At 36.1% G+C, this 26309-nt stretch overlaps 1 protein-coding gene across 2 annotated transcripts in view; it reads left to right on the top strand.

Annotated features, from left to right (window-relative positions):
* The window catches only part of LOC110029642, a 71147-nt gene that overhangs the window by 8588 nt on the left and 36250 nt on the right, over positions 1-26309 (top strand). For both annotated transcript variants that reach the window (XM_020732025.1, XM_020732026.1), the window contains exons 2-3: positions 12516-12919; positions 13036-13172. In XM_020732025.1, the coding sequence (XP_020587684.1) occupies positions 12617-12919; positions 13036-13172 (440 nt within the window). In that variant the 5' untranslated portion in view covers positions 12516-12616. The remainder of the gene's footprint in view (positions 1-12515; positions 12920-13035; positions 13173-26309) is intronic.

Raw genomic sequence — 26309 nt, 5'->3', positions numbered from 1 at the left:
GTAGAAATCATAACACTTTCAGATCATATGCATCTCAACACATTTTAACATTTAAATTGACCAAATCGAAAAATAAATGAATATCAAAATTCAAATCATCACAAATTATTGACATTTAAAATCGTATATAATAAAATCAATTCTTCACAAAACTTAATCTCATTGTAGGGAGAATGATAAAGAAGACTACTCAGAATTAATGAGAAGTATATGACAAAACATAAAAAAATAAGTTTAAAAAAAAAATAAAAAAAACACAACTTATCTTACACTTCTTCCCAAGCAAAATCCCTAGAAGTTCCCTTTAAACACTCTCTCTTTACAATCACACTCAATTCTCTCCTAGAAATGTAATGAAGAAGAAATCTCTCAACCTTTCTCTCCTCTTACAACACTAGAAGAAAACCCTCTATTTTCCTAAGTCTTCCTCTTAGTCTCACGCCACACTCATGATCTAGACTCCTCTCATTTTTAATTAGGGGCTGTCTCATTTAAAAAAGAATTCAAAATTCCCTCCAAATTTCTCTCCAAAAGTCATACATTTTGAATCTAAAAAGACATGTCCATCCATTCAAGAGACACATCCCTTCATTAAAGAGCTTTCCAAAGTGTCTAGTTGCATTGAATCACTCTATGGGGCATTTGAATCATTTAGAGCCTTCAAAATCCGCTCAAAATTCATCCTGAACCGCCTTAATTCGTCTTATATTGTCTCTGGCGCCAGTTCTCTGGATTCTGGCTCCTCAGGCGCCACCCTACAACAACTCCACTATTATGCTTCGTTTGACTCCGTTTCAGTTGCGTTTCACTCCTAACAGATATACCTACAAAATAAGTATAAAAACAATCTTTTTGTAAAGTGTAACTTCATTAAAAAAACTTGTGAGAAATGTAAAGTAGATTAAACATAGAAAAATATCGAAATGTGTCAAGCCATAATTTTCTTTCTTGCTCGTTTTTACTTTAAATTGCATCATTTTTGCTTCATTTTCTCTAAAATTTTATTTTTTGTTTCTGAAACAAAAAATATGCAAAATACCTTCGTTTAAAGTGTAATATCTTTAAAAATTATTAAAATTGAGCTTAAAATATTTATGAAAAAGTTGACAATTTTTAGGCGTGTCAAAATCTCCCAAATTTAAACGTTACTTGTCTTCAAGTAACTCTTTGGGTCTGATTGGCGCAGCTGCAGCTTCTCAGCTTTTCAGCTACAGCTGTGCTGCCCCAGAAAGCTGTTGCGGGGAAGCAACTGCAGGGAGGCGGGCTGTCTGTTTGGTGCAACTATGTGAAAACAGCTGTGAGACAGCTGTTTCTAAAGAAATGACCCAGCTGCCCCTGTGTGGTAAAACTGTTTAAAAAATTTATGTATATATGTAAAAAATTTAAATATGTAATTGCAAATCGTATTTGTAATAAATATATTTTATTGAAAAAGGTAGTCAAACAATAAAGACATCTCGAGTTCGCTATATAAATATTAAAGTCAATCACTTAATCAGGCTAAGCATTGTAAGATTTGAACTAGTTCATTTTCAACCACAACATAATTATGAAAATTAATTTGTCAACACTAGCAATACCCTTTCAGAATAGTTCAAACACCATTGGGTCATAAAACAATCTACAACATCACATTTAAAGTGTCATAAATGCTTTAGAAAGGCAACTTGATGAAAACCAAAGTTGTCAAATGTGAAAACATGTAAAACTGAGCCAGAGTGCTTCCAACGACATCGAGACTGCTAGAACAATGTTGATCATAAAATTGACTATGCTGCCATTCCGAAAAGTCTTCGTTGCAGCAATCTTACATAATAATGTTTCATGCAATGATTGTTGAGTGAAGAAGAGTGCCTAGGAATTCCTCTTTCTATTTTCCTTCAATCTTGCTTCATCTTAAGCAAGATCTGCATATAAATTTTCAATCAAGTCTCAAAGTTCTTCGAACATAAATAAGGTATTCATATTAATACTCTAAAACTCATAACTTTTCAGAATGAATTTCCCCAAAGATAGATCGTTGCTTCCTACTGTCTCATCCCATGAATGTCCATAGAATTTTACATATATACCACCCAATTCTTAAATATTTACATGTTTAATTTCTAACTTCATTATTATCCAAATCTCATATACCACACCAAATGTATTACCCTGTCAGCATAAAGTTCACTTTTCATATAAAGTTGCACGCATGTAAAGAATTGAAGTTTTAGAGTATTAATGCTTATATGCACATTAAAATACCACAAATAATAGGCATTCTCAATTGTAAAAACATTCTTCCAATCAATTTTGAGCAGTAGTTTCCGTGACAATACTTAAAATAACTGAGATCATGTTCACAAGTAATTTCATATAATATTCTGTAAGTTTAATGAATTTCAGCGTATGTGATCAAAGCTACATCAAATGTGAATGCTGGAACTGAATGGACTTCCATTATTTTTGAAACATTGGTATCAAAACTAAATGTTAATACTGGCCTACCAATTTTTTAAGGCTACATAAGCTTTTGCATCATCAAGAGGGAATTCTGGATGAAAATACAATTTCATTAGTTCCAACAGATTTCATAGGAGATAAATGGTAAAGCAAATGCCATCACACAATTCTGCCACCTAACCTTCGAGAAATCTCCAAATTTCAAGTTCCAAATACTACGAAAGTTTACTATTTATTATGCAAAAAAAGCATATCCTCTCCACTATCAAGCATCATCTGTTAAAAAATTAACAGATCGATACCTGCATAATAAGCATTATACAATTCAGCCTTCAGCAAAATGCCATTTAACACTGCAGTAAATCTGCAGAATTATGTGCATTCCTATAGAGACCCTAAGTTATTTTGAAAAAAAAAAATAGTTAAAGATACCTCGACTTAATGTTTTGTAAGAATTGGCCTCATAGTTGTTAATTTTATTTTTCTACCTATAAGTAAATGAAAGCAATCATGAGAAGAAAAGCAGGTAAATCTTGCAAACCGCAATTTTGCAAGAAAGAATGATATGTCATTTCAACGACGCCCTTCCGAGATTAACAATCCAATTTTCCAATGAAGATCACAATAAAAATCAGATGAGGCAGAATTCTCATTCATAAGTCGAGTCTTAATTATTGCTATGAAGAACTTCAATTAAGGAAGCATAGATGCATTGATTAAGCAAAGAACACAACAGCCAGATCAAATCCTCACAAAAAACTGAAATCTCTAATGAGAAATTAAGAGATTTCACAAAATTTAATAGAGAAAGTAAAAAGCCCCAACAATTTATCCATAATAAAAAAGAAAACTCTCTAAATCAGAGAAATTAATATATCCTTTCAGACAAATCACTTGATCCCTAATAACTCTCCATCCTTCCGCTTCCTGATTTGTTTTCCTTACCAAAAATTGATAATTCCATGCAAAGAAGAAGGCAAAAGGCAGCCGCGATGTCCTCGATACGGCGTCCGTGATAGCACGTTATGGCGGAAATGTTAACCCTTTTCAAGCTCTCATGGATGGAAGAGATGGGGGAAAGGAGTTTAAAGAAATAAGCCGAAGACGACTCCTTCCACCTCGTAATGATAGCGCTTCTTTTATTCTCCATCGACTGAGAGGCATAGTTTCTGGTGAAGGACTCCTTCGAAACTCTCCGGTTTCTACTCGTCTCTTTTCTGCTTTCTGGCTTCAGATGAAATGCCGCGCCAAACAATCTTCTTCGGCAGCCTCCGGCCGCACCGCGAGGATAAAGCCGCGCCAAACGGACCCTTTTACTACATAAAAATATGACTTAGGATAGAGATTAACTTATAAACTTCTATACTTAGTTTAATAAATAAAATATTATAATTTAAGAAAAAACTTTTAATAACTTAGATTAAAACTAAAAGTATAAGAATACCTAGTAATCAAATCTAAGATTTCTGAATCTCCATTCATTTCAAGAATAACTGTAATTTGTTATATCAATTATACTTAGAATATCCATATGAAAAAGAATTTCATAAAAACTTTACTATTAAGGATGCTAATACTCAAATACAAGTTTAAAAAATGTAAGTATTTTTCTCAAGTTGATTGAAGTGAAACTAATTTTTGATTAGACATCTCCTCAAGCTTCTCCTTACATTCTTTTTTTTATTTTTTATATTCAGGATCTTTTCTATCATTTCTTTTTTTTTTTTCTTTTTCAAGTGAGGATTACTATATCTGGATAACCTTTAATAATTTTAAACTTCATCCACTTTTTAAAGTTAAAACTTTTTACATTTCTTCACTTTATAAATTCATGTTAGTTTTGATAATTTTTTCATAAACTCTCATTCTTTTCTTCTTACATGAAGCTTTAAGATTCTTAATACTTCAAAAATACAATTTCTTTTACTTTAAATAGAAAAACATAGTCTTATCCTTTCATGCCAAATACATTTAACTTTAGAATTGACCTTCATTATTAAAAACTTTTACTTAAATTTATCATAATATTTACAAATATAAATATAGTCATTTAGAGTTAAACTCTAATATCCAATGTTATGTTAAATTAATTTTAAAAATATAGTTAATTGAGTACAAATAAAATTTAGTTTACTTCTTTTTTAAAAGAAATTTTTCTTTCCCCCAAGTTTGAATTTTTAAATATTTTACACTTAATTCCATAAAATGTAGCAGGAAGAAAAAATAAAAGTTGAATCTACTAACTACTACAACATCCTATCAAATTCATATATGTGCATAATCATGATAAAATGACTGCGGGAGAAAGTAAATCTAAACTAAAACATGCTCGATAAAATGGAAAGAAAAGACTAATAATCAGAACATGTATTGACATAGGAATATATATATTTATGTGTTCTCCAAATCTTTATATTATTATAACACAAACATAAATACAAATGATAAATGAGATCAGTTCTTTGTTTAACTCATTGCATCTCACCAATTTACTTCCAATTTCTAAAGGAATCACTACAAAGATATATTGGATACTTATAAATGATTTTATTGATTCTAATCCCAAAGATAAGATTATCCCTGACATATTGGCTCTCGAGCACCAACCCCAAACATCACCATATCCCTTAATTAAACACCTCTAGTAGTTATAAGGATAATATAAATTCATCCACATGTTACTCATCAAATAGGTTAGCTACTCCTATCAAATGAAAACAAAGTCAGAGAAAAGAAGTAACAAAATTGAGATGGACTTGTCACTGTTAAAATTAATGATGCCTCTTGTAAAATTTAAGTCCGAGTGAGACCCGAGTTGTGTTGGACTCATCAATCAAACTACTACAAGAGAATACATAAGTAGCCATAATAAGAAGTTAAGGAATCACCTCTCTCATGACACACAAAAATTAAATTAAACCACTAACAATCCAAACATCTACCAATCATCAATCAAATTAATCAATTAACACTAAAACAATACGATACAACATTAACAATCATAACTCTCAAGCACACTAAATCAAACCATACTGATAACTATGGGTTGCCACTCATAAAACGCTTTGTTTAACGTCGCCACTCCGACAAATGATTCCACCTCGATCAAAATTTCATTTAAGTAATCCTTGATCAATCACCCAATCTTTTTTAGATCCAGAGATTCCTACAAAATCCTTGAATTAAAATTTTTCTTTGAGCTCTTGCTTTTCAGATTGATTCATATCCTTGTTCCTCATATTTCTTTCTAGATTCAATATTCTTCTAGTGATTTTCTCAATTTTCATATTAATATCTTTCTTAAATTTTCTAAGAAATAGATTTTTATAAGATACTTCATGTTCTCCCAAATTTTGGATCGAATTCTCTCTAGATAATTCAAATTATGGATCAAATTCTTCTAGGTTACTCTTTTGTTTAGGATTTTCTTTCAATTCTTCCTTTTGGTATTGAGTAAATGGTAGATGTGGTCTTTCTATATTTATCTTAGTTGAGGAAATATGTTTTTCTAATTTCTTAAGAATTTTTTCCATTAGTCTTTCAATCTCCTTATCCTCATTTCTCAACTTAAAGTTCTTTTGAAACATATCATCGAATTCTCTTCTAAATATTAGTTCGATAATTTTAAATTGCTCATCATTCATCTCTTTAGGGTTTATCTCAGGCTTACCAAGTAAAATCTCTGGGGATAACTGTTAATTGCATTAATAGTCTGCCCCAGTTGGTTTTTTATATTCTTTATTGCGACATCTTGATTTTCCAGCTTACTTTTGATTTGAATCACGACCTCTTTTAATATTAATTCCTTCTCCTCATCCCTTCTCCTCATCCCATTAATTCCTTCTCCTCATCCCGTGGGTTGGAGTTAAATTGAGGAGAATTATTAATTGAGTTAATAATATGCCCAATTCCTTATTGCACATTCCTTATTGCGGTCCCTTGACACTCCAGCTCACTTTCCATTTGAATAACAACCTCTTCTAATAAATACTTCTCATTCTGGGGGTTGAAGTTAAAATTATGAGGAAAAAAAAAGTTAATCATTAAAATTACTTTGACTATTTCAATTACATGTCTGATTAAATTAATTATCTTTTCAAAATTAGTTTTCTCCTCCAAAATTATTATTCATGTTAAAATTCAAATGATTTTCCCAACTTGGATTGTAATAATCAGAATAAGAATTATGTATCTCATGACAAGTTTCAATCCATTGTTTTAATGAATTTTCTTCAATAATTTGGATTTCTTGAGGATATCTTTTTATGTATTGATCCAACTTCCTTTCAATATCTGCAACCTGAGAAATTAAAATTGTAAGCTTATCTTCTTGAAAATTTGCCACTCTCTTGGGGTTTACTCTTTCAAAGCTACTAGAATTATAATCAAAATCTGAATTATATCGTTGATTCGTCATTTATACATTAAATTCATGAAGTCTTTTCAAATCTTCCCAAAAGTTCTCTCTAAATCTGATTTGTAAAATTCAAGGTCTGCAGCTCCCGAACTACACATACAAATCTAAAGACTTAACTAATAGGATATATATCAAAAATAATTTTGGTATTTTGGATTTTCTTTAAAATAAACACACAATAATCAATCACACTATATAATAATACTGTAAATTCTAAATCTAAGTCTTCCAGGTTTAATTAAAATTCTCCTAAAGATCTTATCGAAGTTACCCCGACAACGATGCCAAAAACTTGATGCGCCCCTGGTGTGTGCTGTTTTTCTGCGTGTTTTATGTCAATTTAAATCCCCAGTGATAGTGCCAAAAACTTGACCTGTCTTAAACTTATGCAGCAATTTAACTTCAAAAAATATGACCAAAATCTTGACCCAATTTATATTAAGTATTTAATGTGCAAAATCGAAATATTATATAAAATATATAAAGTAGTTCATACACTAGAGATTCTATGCCAGTGCACATATTGCTTAAAGTAATATAGGATTTTCTTTTAAAACTCTTTAAAACATTCTTTAAAAATCCCAGTATCGATCCCACAGAGAAGCGCAGTAAGAAATCCCTTAGGCTAATTCTAGTATATTACTATCAAGTTTTAATTTGGAAGATGAAAATTCTTATGATAATAATATAAATCACAATATTCAAACTATAAAAATTAAAGTAAGAAAGACAAGTTAAAATGAGTTTAATAAATGCTAATAGAAATATAACTAAAAGAACTAATTTTACTAAACTAATTTCTAAACTTCAATGTTAAATTTACTAGGTCTAAACAAAATTTTGTGATGAATAGTTCAAATTTAAGAAAACATCATTCCTCTTTACAATGAGTACATGGTCAGTGAAGTAATTAAAATCATTTAAAATTATATATAAAATTGTATTGTACCAAATAAGAGCAATCCTATTCTTTACCCTCTTTCAAGTGCATAAAGAACATTAAATAATCCAGAGTTGGTCCCTAATTCCGTGGTTAGGTTGGGATGATACCGGCTGACACTCTAGAACTCTCATTACTCCCTCACCTGAGAGCTAACAATCTCGCATTAGTTTCCAATCAACTAGGCTAAATTTGAGATTTTAATCTGTCACCTCAAAATCTCTAATTTTGCATTCAACAAAGTAGATTTTCCCATTTATTTGCACTCAACCCCATGGATGACATCCTCTCACATGAAATCGAATGTGACTCTCGTCATGTTATAAAAATCATAGCCCTTTCGGATCATATATTTCTCAACACATTTTAACATTTCAATTGGTCAAATCAAAAAGTAAATGAATATCACAGTTCGAATCATCATAAATTATTGACATTTAAAACTGTATATAACAAAATCAATTCATCACAAAATCAAATTTCATTGTAGGGAGAAAGATAAAGAAGACTACTCAGAATTCATGAGAGAGATACGACAAAACACAAATTTCATATATAAATACTAGTTTACAAAATAAAAATAAAAAAAAAACACAACTTATCTCACACTCCTTCCCAAACAAATTCCTAAAATTTTTCTTTAAGCACTTTCTCTCTTTACAATCACACTCAATTCTCTTCTAGAAATGTAATGAAGAAGAAATCTCTCAGCTTCCCTCTCCTCTTATAACCTTTGAAGAAAATCCTCTCTTTTCCAAAGCCTTCATCTTACTCTCACGCCATACTCATGCCCTAAACTCATCTTCTTTTTAATTAGGGGTTGTCTCCTTTCAAAAAAAATTCAAAATTCCCTCCAAATTTCTCTCCAAAAGTCACATTTTGAATCTTAAAAGACATGTCCATCCATTCAAGAGACTTATCCCTTCATTAAAGAGTCTTCCAAATTGTCTAGATGCATTGAATCACTCCATGAGGCGTTTGAATCATTTGGAGCCTTCAAAATCCACTCAAAATTTGTCCCGAACCGCCTTAATCAGTCTTATATCATCTCTGACGCCCGTTCGACTCCGTTTCAGCTCCGTTTTGCCCCTTTTCAGTTGCGTTTTGCTCATAACAGATATACCTATAAAATAAACTTGAAAACAACATTTTTTTTAAATGCAGTTTCATTCAAAAATATGTGAAAAATGTAAAGTAGATTAAACATAGAAAAACATATCAAAATGTGCCAAGTCAGAATTTTTTCAAGTCAAAAATGTGCCAAGTCAGAATTTTTTTTCTTGCTCATTTTTACTCTAAATTGCACCATTTTTGCTTCATTTTCTCGAAAAGTCCATTTGTTGTACTTGAAACAAAAAATATACAAAATACCTTTGTTTAAAGTGTAATATCATTTAAAATTATTAAAATTGAACATAAAATATATATGAAAAAGTAGGTAATTTTTAGGCGTGTCATCGGTCTTTCTCCTGTTGGCCATCTCTCCTTCCTACAGGGACCCTTCTCCCGTGAGATCTACCTGCCTTCCCGTGAGATCTACCTCCCGTGAAAGCTTACCTGTAGGCCTCCTCATGAGAACTTCCTGCATTCTTCCTTTGTAGTTCTTGCAAGCCTGTATGGAGTTTTTTTTATTTCGTTTTCCCCTCAAAGCCGTAACACCAGGTCCGTCTACAAGCTCATCTGAAGATTCCTTTAGTTCCCATACTTCTTGCGATAAGGACAGCAATGTCTTTCTGCTTATAGTTGTCGGCCTTAAAAAAGATAGCACTATTGACAACTCACTAGATCAACCCCTCGGTAGGGGAAGCAGAAGAATTAGAAGGAGAGACAAACGAAAATGGAAAAGGATGGAGGGCTGGTGGATCTCTGTATTGAAGCTGCGAATGCAAGCGGCGAGAGCGTCGAGAAATGGTTGACTTCAGAAGGCACAATGGCCCAAAAGAATTGGACCTGTCAAGATGCTCAAGCGTCACAGATGATGGAATTAAGCATTTATTATCCATTTCAAGTTTGGAGAAGCTGCGTGTTGGAAACAAGATTGATTGTTGATGGAGTGCCCTGCCTCTCTTCTTTTGTAAATCTCCGTGTGTTGGATCTGGGAGGGATTCCTGTCACTGATAAGGCACTATCATCATTATAGGAGGTGCTGACACTGCTTGAACACTTAGATTTAAAAAGTTTCCTATGTTGAGTGTTTTGAATATAGCTTGGACCAAAACTTACTTGATTACCTTTTCTTTCTATTGCTTATTTAAACACGGGTAACTGCATTATCCATTCTATAGTTGAAGGAGACAACATTGCCACTTCTTCTTTGTCAACGTTGATTGTTACTGGAGCAACTTTTATTGATGCAGATTAGGTTTTTTCAAGTTTCCGATCAGGCTGCTGGAAATTCGTGGATATATCTTACTCAAACATTAGCAACTTCAACTTTTTAGTTTTCTTGAATAACTTGAAACATTTTAATCTTAGTCACACCCACATAGCAAATGGTTTAATGGAGCAAGTAGCATCAATTTGAGAGAAATTGAAATATTTAAATCTCCACAGACCCTCAAATCTTTTTCTGCAACAGGACCTTCTCCGGAGCTTCTTCCTACTGCAGTCCCTTTCTCAGGTCATTCCCCAGGTCACACCCTGCAGTTTTTTCTGCAGGTGCTCTTCCTTTTTTTAACTGCAAGCCATACCTTGTAGTTTTTCTGTAGGTTGTCTACTTCCCTACAGTGTTACCTGTAGAAGGCTTTCGCTCAGCTACAGACACTGCAAAAATTGCAGTCAAAGATAATCACAGTCAACTAGAAGTCAGTTTTTCCTGTAGGTTGTCTACTTTACTGCAAACTTGCCTTCAACATTACCTGTAGAAGCCTTCTGCCTACCTACAAGTACTGTAGAAGCTACAGTCAATTAAAAAAAATCGTTAAATACTCTTGGTGTTAATTACCCTGTACGAGATATAGACTTTAATTTCTAACTCAAAAAGAATTTTCTCGTCCATTGTTTGAACATGGTTGTCAACCGTGTTTCAACTTGAGAGGGAGTGTCAAAAGTTATATTAAGAAATAATTTATTATATTAGAAGTTATGAGAATTAGAGTTATTTTCTTTGATTAGATTTATTTTCTTTCCAATTTTAGATTTATTTTTCTGGATTAGATTTATTTCTTTTCCTATTTTATGTCGTTTTCTTTATCTTCAATTAATTATTATGAATTGATTAATTGGAGATATAAGTTTTATATCTTTCCTTTCATGATATTTTTTTTTTTCATATTCTAGGATTCATGTAAGGTTTTTATACTCTCTTTCATATCAATAATTCTACTGAATTCTCAAATCAATAATAAAATTCCGTTGAATTCTCAAAACATACCGTTAGGATTTCAGAAGAAACCCTACTAGTAATTTGAGGGTTTCAATAAACCAGAGGGGCATTTACATACAAACCAAAATTCCTATTTATTTAAATATCTAAAACCTAAACTTCACTTTTTACATTTATATCACTTAAATCTTTCATATCACATAAAAAGTACCGCTATTTTAACTTTTAAACAGTGAAATATAACTTTTTATGCATTAGATAAAGTGGTATAAATGTAAAAATTGAAGTTTAGGGGTTTGATATGTAAATACATTGGCATTAAATGGTATGTATGGAAATCTTGCCAAACCAAAACATAAGTATAGGGGTTGCTATTTTTCCTTATAAGATTAGGCAACTATTGCGCTTGTCTGTAAAATTTAGAAATTATTATTTTTAGCTGCTCTCCTTGTTGTTGGATTATTGTAAGTATTTTCCTAGCAGATTTCTCTTCTTCTTTCTAAACAATTGGCATTGGAGAGATGGTGCTATCACTTTAGTAGTAAGGATCTCATTGACAACCATTATTGTAGCTTGTATTTATACAATCGCCCATTTGTTTTATTTTTTAAGTTGAATATGACTCTGTAGCTGTTGATAATTTCTCGTAGTTATTGATCTCACTTTTCATTGAATCACCTAGTGTATCTTTTGAGGTCCGTCAAACCATGAAAAGTTTATTACATGTTGGAATTAGAACTGTAATGCCGAAAATATATTGTAATTATGGCCTTACCAGCATCAAGCTTAAAATGTCACATTTTAAGGAGTCATATCTATAAAAAAATAGGAGCCAATTCCTATTTTTGAAACCTTATCCAAAATTTCTTCGGGCTGTTTAATTCATGGATAGTCGAAAAATCTGATTAAGCTAACTGACAAGGCACATCTTTATGTCAGTGATTGAAAGGAGGAAATGAACATAACCATAGGTTTGATCAAGGGAATGTTCTTTTGGATTTCCTTTAGGAAATGAAAATTTTTAGACGAGATGAATCTTGTATTAGCGCATCTTGATATCAGTGTAATGCAGTAACCGTGTTGCTTGCATGCCACAGTAAAAAGAGCTTGTTTTCCCTTTTTTTTTGGCACACTAATATTGTTTTTTCTTGGAGAGCCAAGTTTTAGTTGTTTTTTTGTATTTTTTATTTTCGCAATAAATATCATATACCAGCTTACTAATCGAAGATGCAAATAAATTTCTCTACCCTCAAATTACAACTTTTGTTCATACTGCTTTAATCTCTCTCTTTGTGATTTTATTTTCTAATTTAGAAGATATAGAGCACAAAGCTGAATTTTCTTATTACTTTTTGGGTATGGATGGCAAACCCTTTCTTTTGTCACAGTTATGGTTTTCTACCCTGCAAAAATGCATGTGTTATGGTAGATGTCGAGAACCAGATAGCAGTGTTCAGCTCTTCTGGCGATAATATTTTTGTGCCTATAAATGGCAGCTGGTCGACAAAGGAAGCGTCTAGAAAGTTCCAATTTGCACGAGCTACGCGGAAAGAAGAAAAAGAAAATAGACTCATCAGAATATATTTTGAACTTGAGATCACATATACATTTAGAATGGGATAATGCTCAAAAGAGAGTAGTGGCAAAAAGGGAGCAAATTGGGATACCATGGAAAGACATGTCTCCTTTTGTTGATTCGGCGCCTAAGTTTCATTCTGGTTTAGCTGATGTTTTTTCTCTTCCCAAAGAAGTATTCAATTTGGATAATCTAATGGATGTGGTTTCTCATAAGGTGAATAGATACTTTAATTGTAATTCCTCCCCTTAAATATTAATAATCAGTTAGACTCACACCTAATAGGTGTCTCCTTTACAATTGGGCTGAAACATTTGGTTTATTTTTCGTAGGTCTGGATGACTTGTCTATCTGTATCCGAAAGAAAGCTTCTCATGGAGTTCCTTCCTAGTTGTGATTCTACCGAAAAAGTAGTTCAGTCATTGCTTAGTGGGGAGAACATTAATTTTGGAAATTCTTTCCTCAAATGGCAAGTATTACTGACCCTAATTTATTTGCAACTGTGATTGTTGTCTTTCTGTCTTGAGATTTTTTCACGTTGTATGGTACAAATGTAAGTTTGCTGACATGTGTTATGTCCCTTTTTTGTTAAGTTTTCTGACCATAAGTGTGACATCAACACTAGACTCTTAGATCATTTTTTTTGGCTATTTGTGTGGAAGGATCTCATAGCGCATACTTGCCCAATGAACATAAAAAAAGAACTTAATCTGACGTATTTTGATTTTCTAAAACTCAAAGGCTGATGGAGGTATTGTTAAAGTAAATGTATTTTGATTAAAAACAATTTTATGCTCAAGCATTTATTTTCATTTGAGCATGATACTGAGGTAGCTCAATTAGAACTTCAACATAAAGATATGTTAAAATTTCTTAAAACCTTGACAAAAAAGGCATCTGCATTCTATGATTGATTGCGTTCAAGCGACAGCATAGCTTTGTATGCAGAAGAGTAGGTACATGGATTGATTTGTCAAGAGATAGATTTGCTAGTTGATATATCACTTGCCAGAGATTTTACCCTCATAAAAAAATTTGACTGTCTAGTTTTATAGTTTTTATCTTCTTTCATGAAATATTTCATTTAAAATTAGTCTATAGGATCTATGATGCTTTTCTTTAGTGGTAGCAATTTGGATTGGGGAGATACTGATATGCTACTATTGGCTTAGAGTAGATAGTGTGGGAAATTATGACAAAGCTAATGAATTCTTAGGTTATCATGAATCTTGTTATATTTGGTTAATGAATGTAGTTGATGACCTAATCTGATTGGAGGATCCTTATCATAAATTTTGAGTTGCATCATCTAACGAGATTTGTGGATCCGGCAATGATTTTTGTAAAATGGGAGAATTTCACGGCTAACTAGTTAACGAAGGATTTCATCCTTTATTGTGTGTGCCTTATGTATCACAGTTTATAGATTTAGCTATTCAAAACATTTGAGCTTGACCCTTGATTCAGTTATTTTGGTTTTGAAGCATATTTAGACATGACTATGCAGCGTGAAGGAAATTTGTCACATTTTATTAGTATGAGGTTTTTGGGCATGATCATATTGAAATAATGGTTATGATATTGGTTTTTTATAAGTTTTGGTTATACTTAAATTTGTCAATCAAAATAAAATAGTGCGAAGGATAGATGAATGTTCATTTTGAGTGCAAAACAATTACTTATAAATTTCGATTATAGGTATAATTATGACGTGTGAGCTGAGATTTCACAGAATCCCACGGAATCGCGGATTCCGCAATTGCGGTACGGGTTAGGTGTGATCCCACCCCATGAAAATTACCTTTATGAGATTTTCCACTCCTATTACCCATCCTACAACTTCCCTAACCCTTTTAAGTGTTCCCCACACAATTTATGAGCCATGGAACCGCGTCAATATATATATAATTGTTATTTTTGCTTTAATGGGGTTATTGGACTTTCCTTTGGTTAGTATTTACTTGATTGCACCCATCATTGCCAAGGCACTAAATCTTGCTTATTGTGGACTTTGAGCTGAAATATTTTTGTTAAAAAGCTCCTTCAAATTTGATATTCTAATATTTGAACTAGTCATTGTGGAAATGCTCAAAATATGCTTGTCTTTATGGTTAGGAGGTTAATTTTGAAGATCAAATTTGAAGTTATTTCAAATTAGCAATGCTCAAAATTGGATATTTTGATAATCAAATCATATTCTTTATGGTTAATTAACCTCCTAACCATAAAGACAAGCATATTTTGAGATTTTTTCACGTCATTGTGGAAATGCTCAAAATATGCTTGTCTTTATGGGCAATTACTCTTATTAGCAATGCTCAAAATATGCTTGTCACATTTCAAGATCTCGGTAAAGAAGACTAGTTCAACTTGGGTTGATACCATTTCATTATTCATTATTATAATTGGATAATTGTTTGTTGCAACCATGTCGATTCCTTTCCTTGTAACAATAAGATAAAAGTTAGCACTATGAAATGAGCAAAATAAAAATACAAGAAAACCCAAAGCATCTTCTTCATCTTTATTTTTTGGGTAATTTTCTAGTTTTTTTTTTCTTTTTAAGATTTCCCTTCATTTCATTTATAGTTTTATTTTATTTTCCTTTTTTTCATTTTTTTACATTGTCTTTTCATGAAAAATAATTTTTAACTATCAATATTTTTCATCAACTTCTCGATTTGCTTAAATTTGCATGTATACAAATTTTTTTTTATGATTATTTAAAATAATATTATCTCATCTTCTTCATATGATTGCCCATAAGAGTGCCCTCATGGGCAAATGAGTGCTATAAAAAAGGGTATATTGGATATCATTTTTACACATTCCAAAGTTTGTAGTGTATGGAGAGGAGGCGTGTAGTTTCATTTCTAGTTTGAGTTGCGAAATTCATGAAGCACAATTGTCATTTTATTTTTCCTCTCATTTCACTTTTATTCCATAGAACATCATGCATATTCTATTGGGAAAAAAAAATAAAGCAACAAAAAGGTGAAATATTGAAATGAAAAGCCAAAAAAAGGCGAGAAAGTAACACTTATTTTTTACTTATTTATTAGAAAGTAACATGATACCAGAACCCAAACAACAGTGGAAAGATAAATATTATTATTCGAAGCAAATAAAACGGTTACAAGATCTCAATGATAAAGAAATACAACAAAAAACACACAACACAAACACCTAACTAGGGCTTGGTTCAAAGGTGTAAGGAAGGTTGTAGTAAGGGGGCTGTGGTTGGAGAAAGGAAGGTGGCTGGGGCGGTATGGCGGCAACAGACAACAGATGGAAGGGTTGGCAAAAAAGGACTATAGATGGGGCTGGCGACAAGAAGACAACGTATGGGGAGGGCTGGCGGCAAGAAGACAACAATTGGGAGGGCTGGTGGCAAGGAGACAATAGCTGGTAAGGTTTGGTGGCAAGAAGACAACAACTGAGATGCGTTGCCAGCAAGGAAACAATAGTTGGGAGTGCTGGCGGTAGGAAGAAAACACCTGGGAGTGATGTTTAGCTATAGGGAAACAACAGGGAAGCAACGGGTAGCAACCATGATGACAGTGATGGCGAGCTGGAGGTAAAAGAAAGATTGAGGGAGAAGGAAAATCGAAGATAAATATCCCTATAAGATCGAACTACATCCGGGCACTACTTGATCCTTGTGAGATAGCTACCATATCGAACGTGTTACAGCCGTAACATCTTCTCATCTTCGAATAGGACCTTTGAAGAAGAACACTGACAATCAACAACTGTCATGAATTAACATACACATAATTGCCCTAAACATGCAGAAACAACAAATATATAATCCTAGGGTAAAGATGAGTGGTCCCCGCTCCAAATAGGAGGGAAATCCACGAAGAAGTGCCAACCAACCATCCTGGACCGATTCGAGTTGCGAACACCCGCGTCACTATTGTAGGAGTCGCGGATGGCGACCTTGGGGAACGATGCCCACGTCAGTCTTCCGGGGTTGAGGGAGCTTCAAGCTCATCTGTCGAAGCTTCTATCGGTTGAAGGTTGCAGAGTTGCTATAACCTCTCGTGGTTAAAGGGCCTTCAGTTGCGTTGGTATGAGTAACTTGATCCCACTGCTGGCTGTACATATTCCCAAAACACCCGAGGAGCTGTCCCTGCTTGTGTGCATTGACCCATATTGGTCCAATCTTTGGGGAGTAATTGATCTAGGTTTGCGTGTCACATATATACTACTCAATCTTCCCAAGTAAACCCAAGTTGACTTAACCAGATTTGAATTGATGGAAGTCAAAATCTTCCCGAATGGTGGCAACTTTGATTATAAGCTATCAATCAGAATGTCCTAAAACTCCCTTTGTATTAGATGCAACTGACTCTTGTCTCGCGGTCCTTTGTCAACACCATGATTGATCCTTTCGACATTTCTCTTCTGACATGAGCACCAATAACGTTGGATTCTGCATAAGGTAAGAGGACGATGCACATTCTATCTTTCGTGAATGAGTAGGCGTTCTTGTTTCCATCATGTTGAGTTTGACAATCATACTGTCATGGTCTCCTTAACAAAAGGAGACAAACATCAATGGGCACCACATTGCACCAAATCTGATCCTGCAACTAGCTCCTAATTAGGAACTACACGAGACACCTCCTGTCTCGTTCGACTCACACTTCAACTTAAACTGCTTCAGGTCTCCCAAGTACCTGCTATGGTGTGCTAGAAACCCTAACTACAATGAAAAAAAAAAAAAATATTACTCAAAGCAAATAAGCATTTATAAGATCGCAACGAAAAGAAAATACAACAACAAACATACAACATAAACACCCAATTAGCGCTTGGTTAAACGTTGGAAGGAAGACTGAAATAAGGGGGATGTGGTTGGAGATTGAAAGATGGTTGGTGTAGTTTGGCGACTAAAGACAACATATGGGAGGGATTGCGGCAAGGAGACAATAGTTAGAAGGGTGGCGGCAAGAAGACAACAACTAGGAAGGGCTGGTTGCTAGGAGGTCGTAGCTGGGAGAGCTGGAAGCAAGGAGATGGCAGTTGGGAAGGGCTGGCGGCAAGAAGATAATAACCGGGAATGATGCCAGCTCCAGGGAGGCAGTTTCCGAGTGACAATAGAAACCACTACGAAGGTGGCAGTGAGCTGGAAGGGCTGGAAGCAAGGAGTTAGCAGTTGGGAAGGGCTGGCGGTAAGAAGAAAATAACCGGGAGTGATGGCCACTCCAGGGAAACAACAGGGAGGCGGTTTCCGGGCGAAAATAAAAACCACAGCGAAGGTGGCAGCGAGCTGGAGGCGAAAGGAACATTGCGGGAGATGGGAAATCGAAGATAAATATCCTCTCAAGGTCGAACTATAGTATCACTCAAACCTTGGGAGACGGTCACCATCTCAAATGAGTTACAGTTGGAGCATCTTCTCCTCTTCGGATAACCTTAGAAGAAGAACATCGACAGCTGATGGCTATCCTAAACAAAAACATACAAAAACTGCTCTAAGCACGCATAATTAACAAATAGATAACCCTAAAGTAATGAGGGGTGGAAGAGGAAGTGTTGGTCGACCCTCCTCGATTGGTTGAGCCGCGAACGCCGTGGCACTGCAATGGAGTCGCATATGACGCTCCTGCAGAACGACTCCTATGTCATAATAACTTTGGTTCAATATTATGATTAAATTTTGGTATCTCTTTTGACCAAACCCTCATGAAAGTGATACTTGAAAATATGTTGGGCTCTATCACATATATCAAAATTGTGTATAGGAGCGCCTAAGACACCACAATCAAAAAAAATTTTCTCATCTTATCAAGAAAGCCATATTGAGGTCCTTAAAAAGTGTTCTTCCACGAGCATACATACAAACAAGGCTTCTCCCCTAGGGTAGGACTAGAGTTATGCTATTTCTGATACCAAATGATATCATAGCTAACTCAAGCTTCAACAAAAAAATAAATATTATTACTCGAAGCAAATAAGTGGTTATAAGATCGCAACGAAAAGAAAATACAATAACAAATATACAACACAGACCCTCAACTAGGGGCGTGGTTCAACGTTGGAAGGAAGACTGCAATTAGGGGGCTGTGGTTGGAGAAAGAAAGGTGGTTGGGGTGGTTTGGCGACTAAGGACAACATATGGGAGGGATGGAGACAAGGAGACAAGGAGACAATAGTTGGAAGGGATGGTGGCAAGAAGACAACAACGGGGAAGTGCCGGCTGCTAGGAGGCAGTAGCTGGGAGGGCTGGAAACAATGAGATAGCAGCTGGGAAGGGTTGGCGGCAAGAAGACAATAACCGAGAGTGATGGTTAACTCCGGGGAAACAACAAGGAGGCAGTTTCTGAGTGACAATAGAAACCACAACCAAGGTGGCAGCGAGCTGGAGGCAAAAGGAACATTGCGGGAGAAGGGAAATCGAAAATAAATATCCCCGCAAGGTTGAACTACAATCGGAGTATCACTTAAACTTTGGGAGATAGTTATCACCTCGAATGAGTTACATGTGGAGCACATTCTCGTCTTCGGATACAACCCTAGAAATGGAACATCGGCAGCTGATGGCTTTTCTAAACAAAAACATACACAAAACTGCCCTAAACACGTATAACTAACAAATAGATAATCTTAAAGTAATTAGGAGTGGACCCCGTTCCAAATACGATGAAAATCGACGAAGGGGAAGTGTTGACTGACCCTCCTTGACTGGTTGAGCCGCGAATGCACGTGGCACTGCAATGGGGTCGCAGTGGCACTCCTGCAGAATGACTCCTACGTCGTAATAACTTTGGTTCAATATTATGATTAAATTTTGGTAGGTCATTTTGACCCGACCCTCATGAAAGTGATACTAGAAAATATGTTGGGCCCTATCACATATATTAAAATTGTGTATGGGAGTGTGTAAGGCACCACAATCAAAAAGATTTTTCTCATCTTATCAAGAAAGCCTCATCGTGGTCCTTAAAAAGCGTTCTTCCACGACCATAAATACAATATAGGCTTCTCCCTTAATCAGTAAAAGAAAATAATAAAAATGTAGGTCACTTGGCCTTCTTTTGTTATAGATCGCATCATGCAAGGGCAATGTCATTACGGAAAAGCGTTGGCAGCTAAAATAGCTATTTTTTAAATAAAGTTTTTTCATAAATATATGTATGTGTGTGAGTATTTAAAACATATATAGCTATTATTATTATTCTTATGCATTTTCTTAATTTTTGTTCATATAGTTTAGTTTTCTTATTGAGGTTTGGCTTGTTTTCAGTTGGGTTTTAGTTTAATTAGCCATATTTGTATCTTTTTTTATCATATATGTGTGTGTGTGTGCGTGTGTGCGAGCGCGCACCTTAGCTTGACTCATTGGTTGCGGCCTTTGATGTAAGTCCCTTGGGTCCTTGCGTGGGATCAAATTGCACATTTTTCTGGAAAGGAGGTCTGCCTATCGGTCAGACTATCAACCTTTAATATATATATACACACACACACACACACACACACACACATATCTAAAATGGCGTCGGTGGCGGGCTGCTCCGCTAGGGTTTTGCCCGATGGCGAAACCCTGGTTTGATCCTTTGGCTTTCCCGTCGTGCTCGATGACGAAGTTCTCGTACTCGACGATGAATTTTGCATTCGTCAATCTCTTCTTCGATCAACTTCTCCTACGTGCTTGTTTTTCTCGATTATTTTTAGATCTCGGAGTCGCCAACTTGTCTATTTATGTATCGTCGTATAATTTCTCTATTCGAATAAATCTCTCTTCCGAATCAAATGAATGACTCGAAGAGGAGGGAAATCGAATAACAAAATAACGTATAACAAATAGACAAACAAATTCAAAAATAAAAGAGACGAAAGACTTATATAGGGGTAATCCTCGTGTGATGGGTCGAGAGTATACGTCCAAACAAAATTGAATCGAAGTACCTCAGAAAACAACATCCATGAGCAGAATCTCTATATAAGTCACGCGTAACCAGAGAACCAAAAAAAGAACATTTTTGTTCTGTTGTCAAAAGTCTCCCAGAGGAACGTATTCCTACTGGTTAATTACATCTTGGAGAATACCCAAGAAGACTCTTGATGAAAGGAGTTTCACTTTATTATCATGAATCTGGGGCATAATTTATTAAAAGGTGATAATTTCGTATGAGATGGTCTTAATGCTTCGAAGCTCACGCTAAGCAAGGAAAAACAGTAAAAGCGGCCGGACTTCGCATCTACATGTCCGGTCCTAAGTCTATACAAAAATGTAAAATTCGGATTTAAGGTATGGGACACGAGCTGTTGCTCCTAGTCCTCGTCACATGGTTCGTTGCGTCATTCGCCTCGAAACCCGTGCCCACACCTTATTTCTGATACACTCTCCTAGGACTCTATCAAATATATTTGAAATAGAAAATAAAGACTTGACCTGCATAAAACAAGTGTTAGCGGGCACGCCATGCATCGTAAAATGACAAGCCGTGCCTTATAATTGGGGGAGCTAAAGAACACCTGCAAGTAATGAATCAAAAATCATTACATGTTCCCCCATAATAGCACCTGTGTGAGTATGTATAAACCGACACGACACTTGCAGAAGATCGCCCTAATATACTATCACACACATGAAACATGCAATCACACCAAAAAATGCGAGAATGTGACACATGACAAGCGCAAGACAACACATCACACAACAATAGCCAGATGTGTCGAAAATACTATCTAGCATCCTAAACCCAATCCTAACACACCATCTAACGACAAGTGTATCAACCAAATATCTAAGTGTTGGTTAAGTCTGGGTATGGTATGACTTTGGGGGAGTTGTCATGTCGGCCCCATCCTAATGATCCGAAGGATCTAAAGGTTGTCACGAAGAGGGGTGACACAAGTTAGATTCAATAATTCCTTAACACAGTCATACTTGTGTCAATCCAGATGACTTAACTCACATTGTTCATCGGGATCGACCCGACAAACAATGCTCGTTAAATGCTCGTTAAGAGTTAAGACATCACGACCAACACGGGAGTCACTCTCCTAACGGGTCTGGCTCACTATCAATGTGAACATGCAAATGCAAATGATTGGGCAAAACACAAGTGATAAGCATACCATGAGGCAGAGACTCGAACAAAGATGGGCATACCCGATTCGCCAAAGCAAAGACGACAATCACTATTTTTCTATATATTGACCTTAGGTTTCCCGGTGAGGTCATTAGAACGGGAATGACTCCCTATTACATGTGTATGTCTGCATGTTGCATTTTTCATGTTGTAAAGCACTTCAATTCGCTCCGACCGGCCGCCCCGACCCAGTGAGCGCTTCACTTTGCTCCAACTGACCACCCCGACCCGACGAGCATTTCACTTCTCTTCGAACGACCGCCTAGGCTCGACGGGCATCCCACTTCATTTCATCCGACTTCCCCGAGTCGGTTGGCATGATACTTTGGCTGGACCGGATTCTTCGACCCGGTACTGTCTTCCATGTGTGTTTGCATCTTTGCATATTGTAGTACATATGTATGATTGTATTACTGCACTATGTCGCATTTGTCTGACTGCATGATTATGATCATATGCTTGAGTTACACATTTTCTTCGGGCGCATGTCGCCACGGCTTGCCTACCCTTTACAGGTCGCTGCTCTATTGACATACCTCCTGGGGCCGCTGTCACCACGGCATGCCTACCCTTTTTGGGCCCCTGCCGCCATGACATGCCTACCCTTTACAGGTCACTACACTCTCGGCATACCTCTTGGGGCCGCTACCACCACGACATGCCCATCCTCTTCGGGCCGCTGTCATCCTGGCATGCCTATTCCGTTGGATCACTGCCGCTTCGACATACCTCTTCGGACCGTTGCTATTATGGCATACCCATCTTTGTTCGAGTCCCTGCCCCATGGTATACTCATCACTTGCATTTGCATGTCTACATGGATAACGAGTCAGACCCATTAGGAGAGTGACTCCCGTGTTGGTCGCGATGCCTTAACGAGCATTGCTTGCCGGGTCGATCCCAATGAGCAATACGATTTAAGTCATCGGGATTGACATGAGTATGACTGTGCTAAAGATCTATTGAATCTAACTTGTGTTAACTCTCTTCGTGACACCCTTTTTATTATTTGGATATTTAGGATGGGGCCGGCATGACGATCCCGTCAAAGTCATATCATATCCAGACTTACCCATACTTAGATACTAGGTTGATGCACTTGTCATTAGATGGTGTGCTAGGTTAGAGTTTATGATGCTAGGTAGTATTTTCAACACCTCTGACTATTGTTGTGTGCAGTGTTGGCTTGCACTAGCCATGTGACACCTCGCCTTTTTCAATGTGCTTGCATGCTTCTTATATGTGATAGTATATTAGGGCGACTGCAAGTGCCGTGCCTTTTTATGCATACTCACACATGTGTTATTATGGGGGAGCATGTAATGGTTTCTAATCCTTTGCTTGCAGGTGCTCTTTAGCTCTCCAAATTATAAGACACGGCTTGTTATTTTTACGATGCTTGGCCTGCCTGCTAAAGCTTGTTTTATGCAAGTCGAGTCTTTATTTTCTATTTCAAATATATTTGATAGAGTTCTAGGAGAATCTGTATCAGAAATAAGGTACGAACACGAGTTTCGAGGCAGATGATATACCGAACCATGTGACATGGACCAGGAGCAGCAACTCATGTCCTGTACCTTAAGTCTGAATTTTACATTTTTTTATAGACTTAGGATTGAGTATATAAATGCGGAGTTCGACTGCTTTTACTGTTTTTCCCGGATTATGTTCCCGATCCAACGACATTTGACCTTTATTTTTTTGGGATGCTTTCCTTTTATTTTTCTTCTCGTGTGCCTTTGCATGTTGGAGCGTTTTATATTTTTTTTTTTATATCTGGACCTCACGTTCTAATTCTCTCTACCTACTTCAGATGAGTGTGGTGTAGTTCCTCTTATGGGATATGTTTTGGTTTGTGCCTTATGGCTAAACATCATTTGGTTGTTGCACTCTATTTAGCCCAATCCTTCTCAGGTGTCTCGACTGACTAAGATCAAGTTCGATTGATATCTTCTTGTGCGGGAAAACTATGCTTCATTCATCACCAGTTCTATTCAGTTGAGCACCCCGTGTGGGTCCGAATTAGAGTTTTCCACTCACTTCAAATGAGGGTGGTGTTTTCCCCTTTGAGGGATGTTTTCTGGGGATGTTTTCTGGGTCAGCCTGAGAGCAACATACCCTTGTGGTTGGAAAGTTATGTTTTGACCAGCCATTCTTGGACACTGCAGCAATTTCTCAGCGAAATTCATTTTACTAAATCTCCGGTAGCAGTATCATATATAAGATTGGTATGTTCTAATCGTCCACCCTGTTTGATATTCCTGACTCGGTCAATTTTCATTGTCTTGTCAAGTCGACATGTCGTATCGGTTCTAGACTTTGTCTATTATCCGTCCAATCCATGTCCTTCGTCAGAGCCACTTTTGATGTCTGACGTTTGCCCTAGTATTTTCCCCGACGAGAATTGGCTTAGTAAGTTCTTGCAGGAAATATCCGTTGAGCTCTCCCCAGTGATAAGTACTTCACTTGTTCTGAGGGACCTGTTAGCGAGACTTACTTCGCTAGTGCTGCTTAAAGCACCCTACATTTGGACTTGTGAATCCACCTAGATGATATTTTTGATTGGTTTGGTTGGTTTTGTCCGCCCCCATCAAATGACATTTTTGTATCAGTCGCTCAGCTGGTCCATGTCCACATTGGAATATTTGATGTCTCCCCAACAAAACTACTTTGCTAAGTGATGGGAGAATCCCCAATGAGAATTTCCTCGCTAGCTCTCTTGGAGCACCCTTGGGGGTTAGACCGTGCTAGGTCATGTAACCCCGATGATATTCTCGATTGATCTGGTTGGTTTTGTCCGCCATGTCGAGTACCATGTTGTATCAGTCTGACGGTCGATCCATGGATCCCCAACGAAAGTTGTTTCACAGACAATACCACTACAAACACCATGACACAACTTTACCGCCAACAACATGACAAACACTACACAAATAAACCATCATCAACAATACCACTACAAACATCATCACAAACACTACCACCACCATATCACCAAAAAACTATCATCAGCATCCACACACACCACTATGTTACCACCACCATATCACCAAAAAACTACTACCAACATCCACACACAATCAACATCACTACCACAACTGCTACCACTATGGCACAACATCACCACCACCATGACACGACATCACAACCCTCAACATCCACACACAACACCAATAGCACCACCACCATGACAAAACAACACCAACAGCACCACCATCATGGCACAACAGTCACACCACCACTACAAATATCACCACTAACATAGCATTGCCTAATCCAACAAAGAGGGCAATCACCAACCAACCGACAAGTAGAGCAACAAGTCTGCCCTTATTGAACCAAAAATAAAATAGAGGGAAACACCCCAACTGAGCTAGGCACACTAGACAAAAAATAAATAAATAAATAAACAAAAAAGAAAGGAAAAACTAAAAAGCTTTTCACAGTGGCTAACATTTCGTAAAAATCGAACCACAAACCATGAATTGCCAGCATTCACATAGGGTCTCAAATCATCTTCATTACCCAAACCCTTCTCACAAAGATTGCATGTATGTAAAAACCTTTTTTTTATAATGAATTGACTATATTATCAATTAGTATTGTTGGGAGATCAATTCATCGGTGTGACAGATGAGTACCTTGGATCTATTATATGGAAGGATGATGCAAATGATAATATATTTCTAAAATTAAAGTTGTATCATTGCTACAGAGAATTTTCTCTTGGGTTCTATGCAATATGGCACTGTATTGGAGATTTAATAATATATTTTATAAAATACAATTAAACATACAATCTATATGAATAGAGAAGTTATATAACCAAGCTGAGTGTGACAATGAGAGTTTTATAATATTTTTCGAGGGAAAAGGAGGGATGGTTGGATAATGATTATATTTTAGTGATACTTGGTATATAAAGCAGGTTTAAGGGCTTTAGGCAATTGCAAAAGAAAAGGGTTAGACACAAAGGTTACATGGCTAGAATTTAAACAAAAATATTTTCACATAATATAGTTTAGCCTTATGATATTGGAGTTAGTTCAAACCACAATAGAAATGCAATATTATTACTGAAATTCTAAAGATTGCAACGAATACTCTTCAAGGAAGGAAATAAACGACAACAAACAAAACAACCCCTAGGGTGAGGACGGCAGTGATGAATGCTGGTTGGACAGCGGTCGGTTGGTTGGCTTGGAATTGGCGGCAGGGGAGGAGGGGCTGGTTTGGGGTGCAGTGATAGTTGGCACAAGAATCGGCGGTCGGGAGGTTTTGGAACCAGCAGATTACAGGGAACGTGAAGAGGTTAGCTGGAGCAATATGTGGTGAGCAGGTTACGACCGTAATAGAGTGTCGGCGCTTAAAAGGGGGAAAAGAGTGTAAATGTTTGGGGGTCGCCCGTAAGAAGCTGTCGGTCGCCGGAATCGAAATCCCGTCGCCCGCTTCGGAAGGACTTTTTAATTTACGTATATATATATAATTTTAGAAAAATA

The sequence above is a fragment of the Phalaenopsis equestris genome, unplaced genomic scaffold (genome assembly GCF_001263595.1).
Source record: "Phalaenopsis equestris unplaced genomic scaffold, ASM126359v1 Scaffold000600, whole genome shotgun sequence".
In the NCBI taxonomy this organism is placed as follows: Eukaryota; Viridiplantae; Streptophyta; class Magnoliopsida; order Asparagales; family Orchidaceae; genus Phalaenopsis; species Phalaenopsis equestris.
This window is presented reverse-complemented; position numbering and strand designations above follow the sequence as displayed.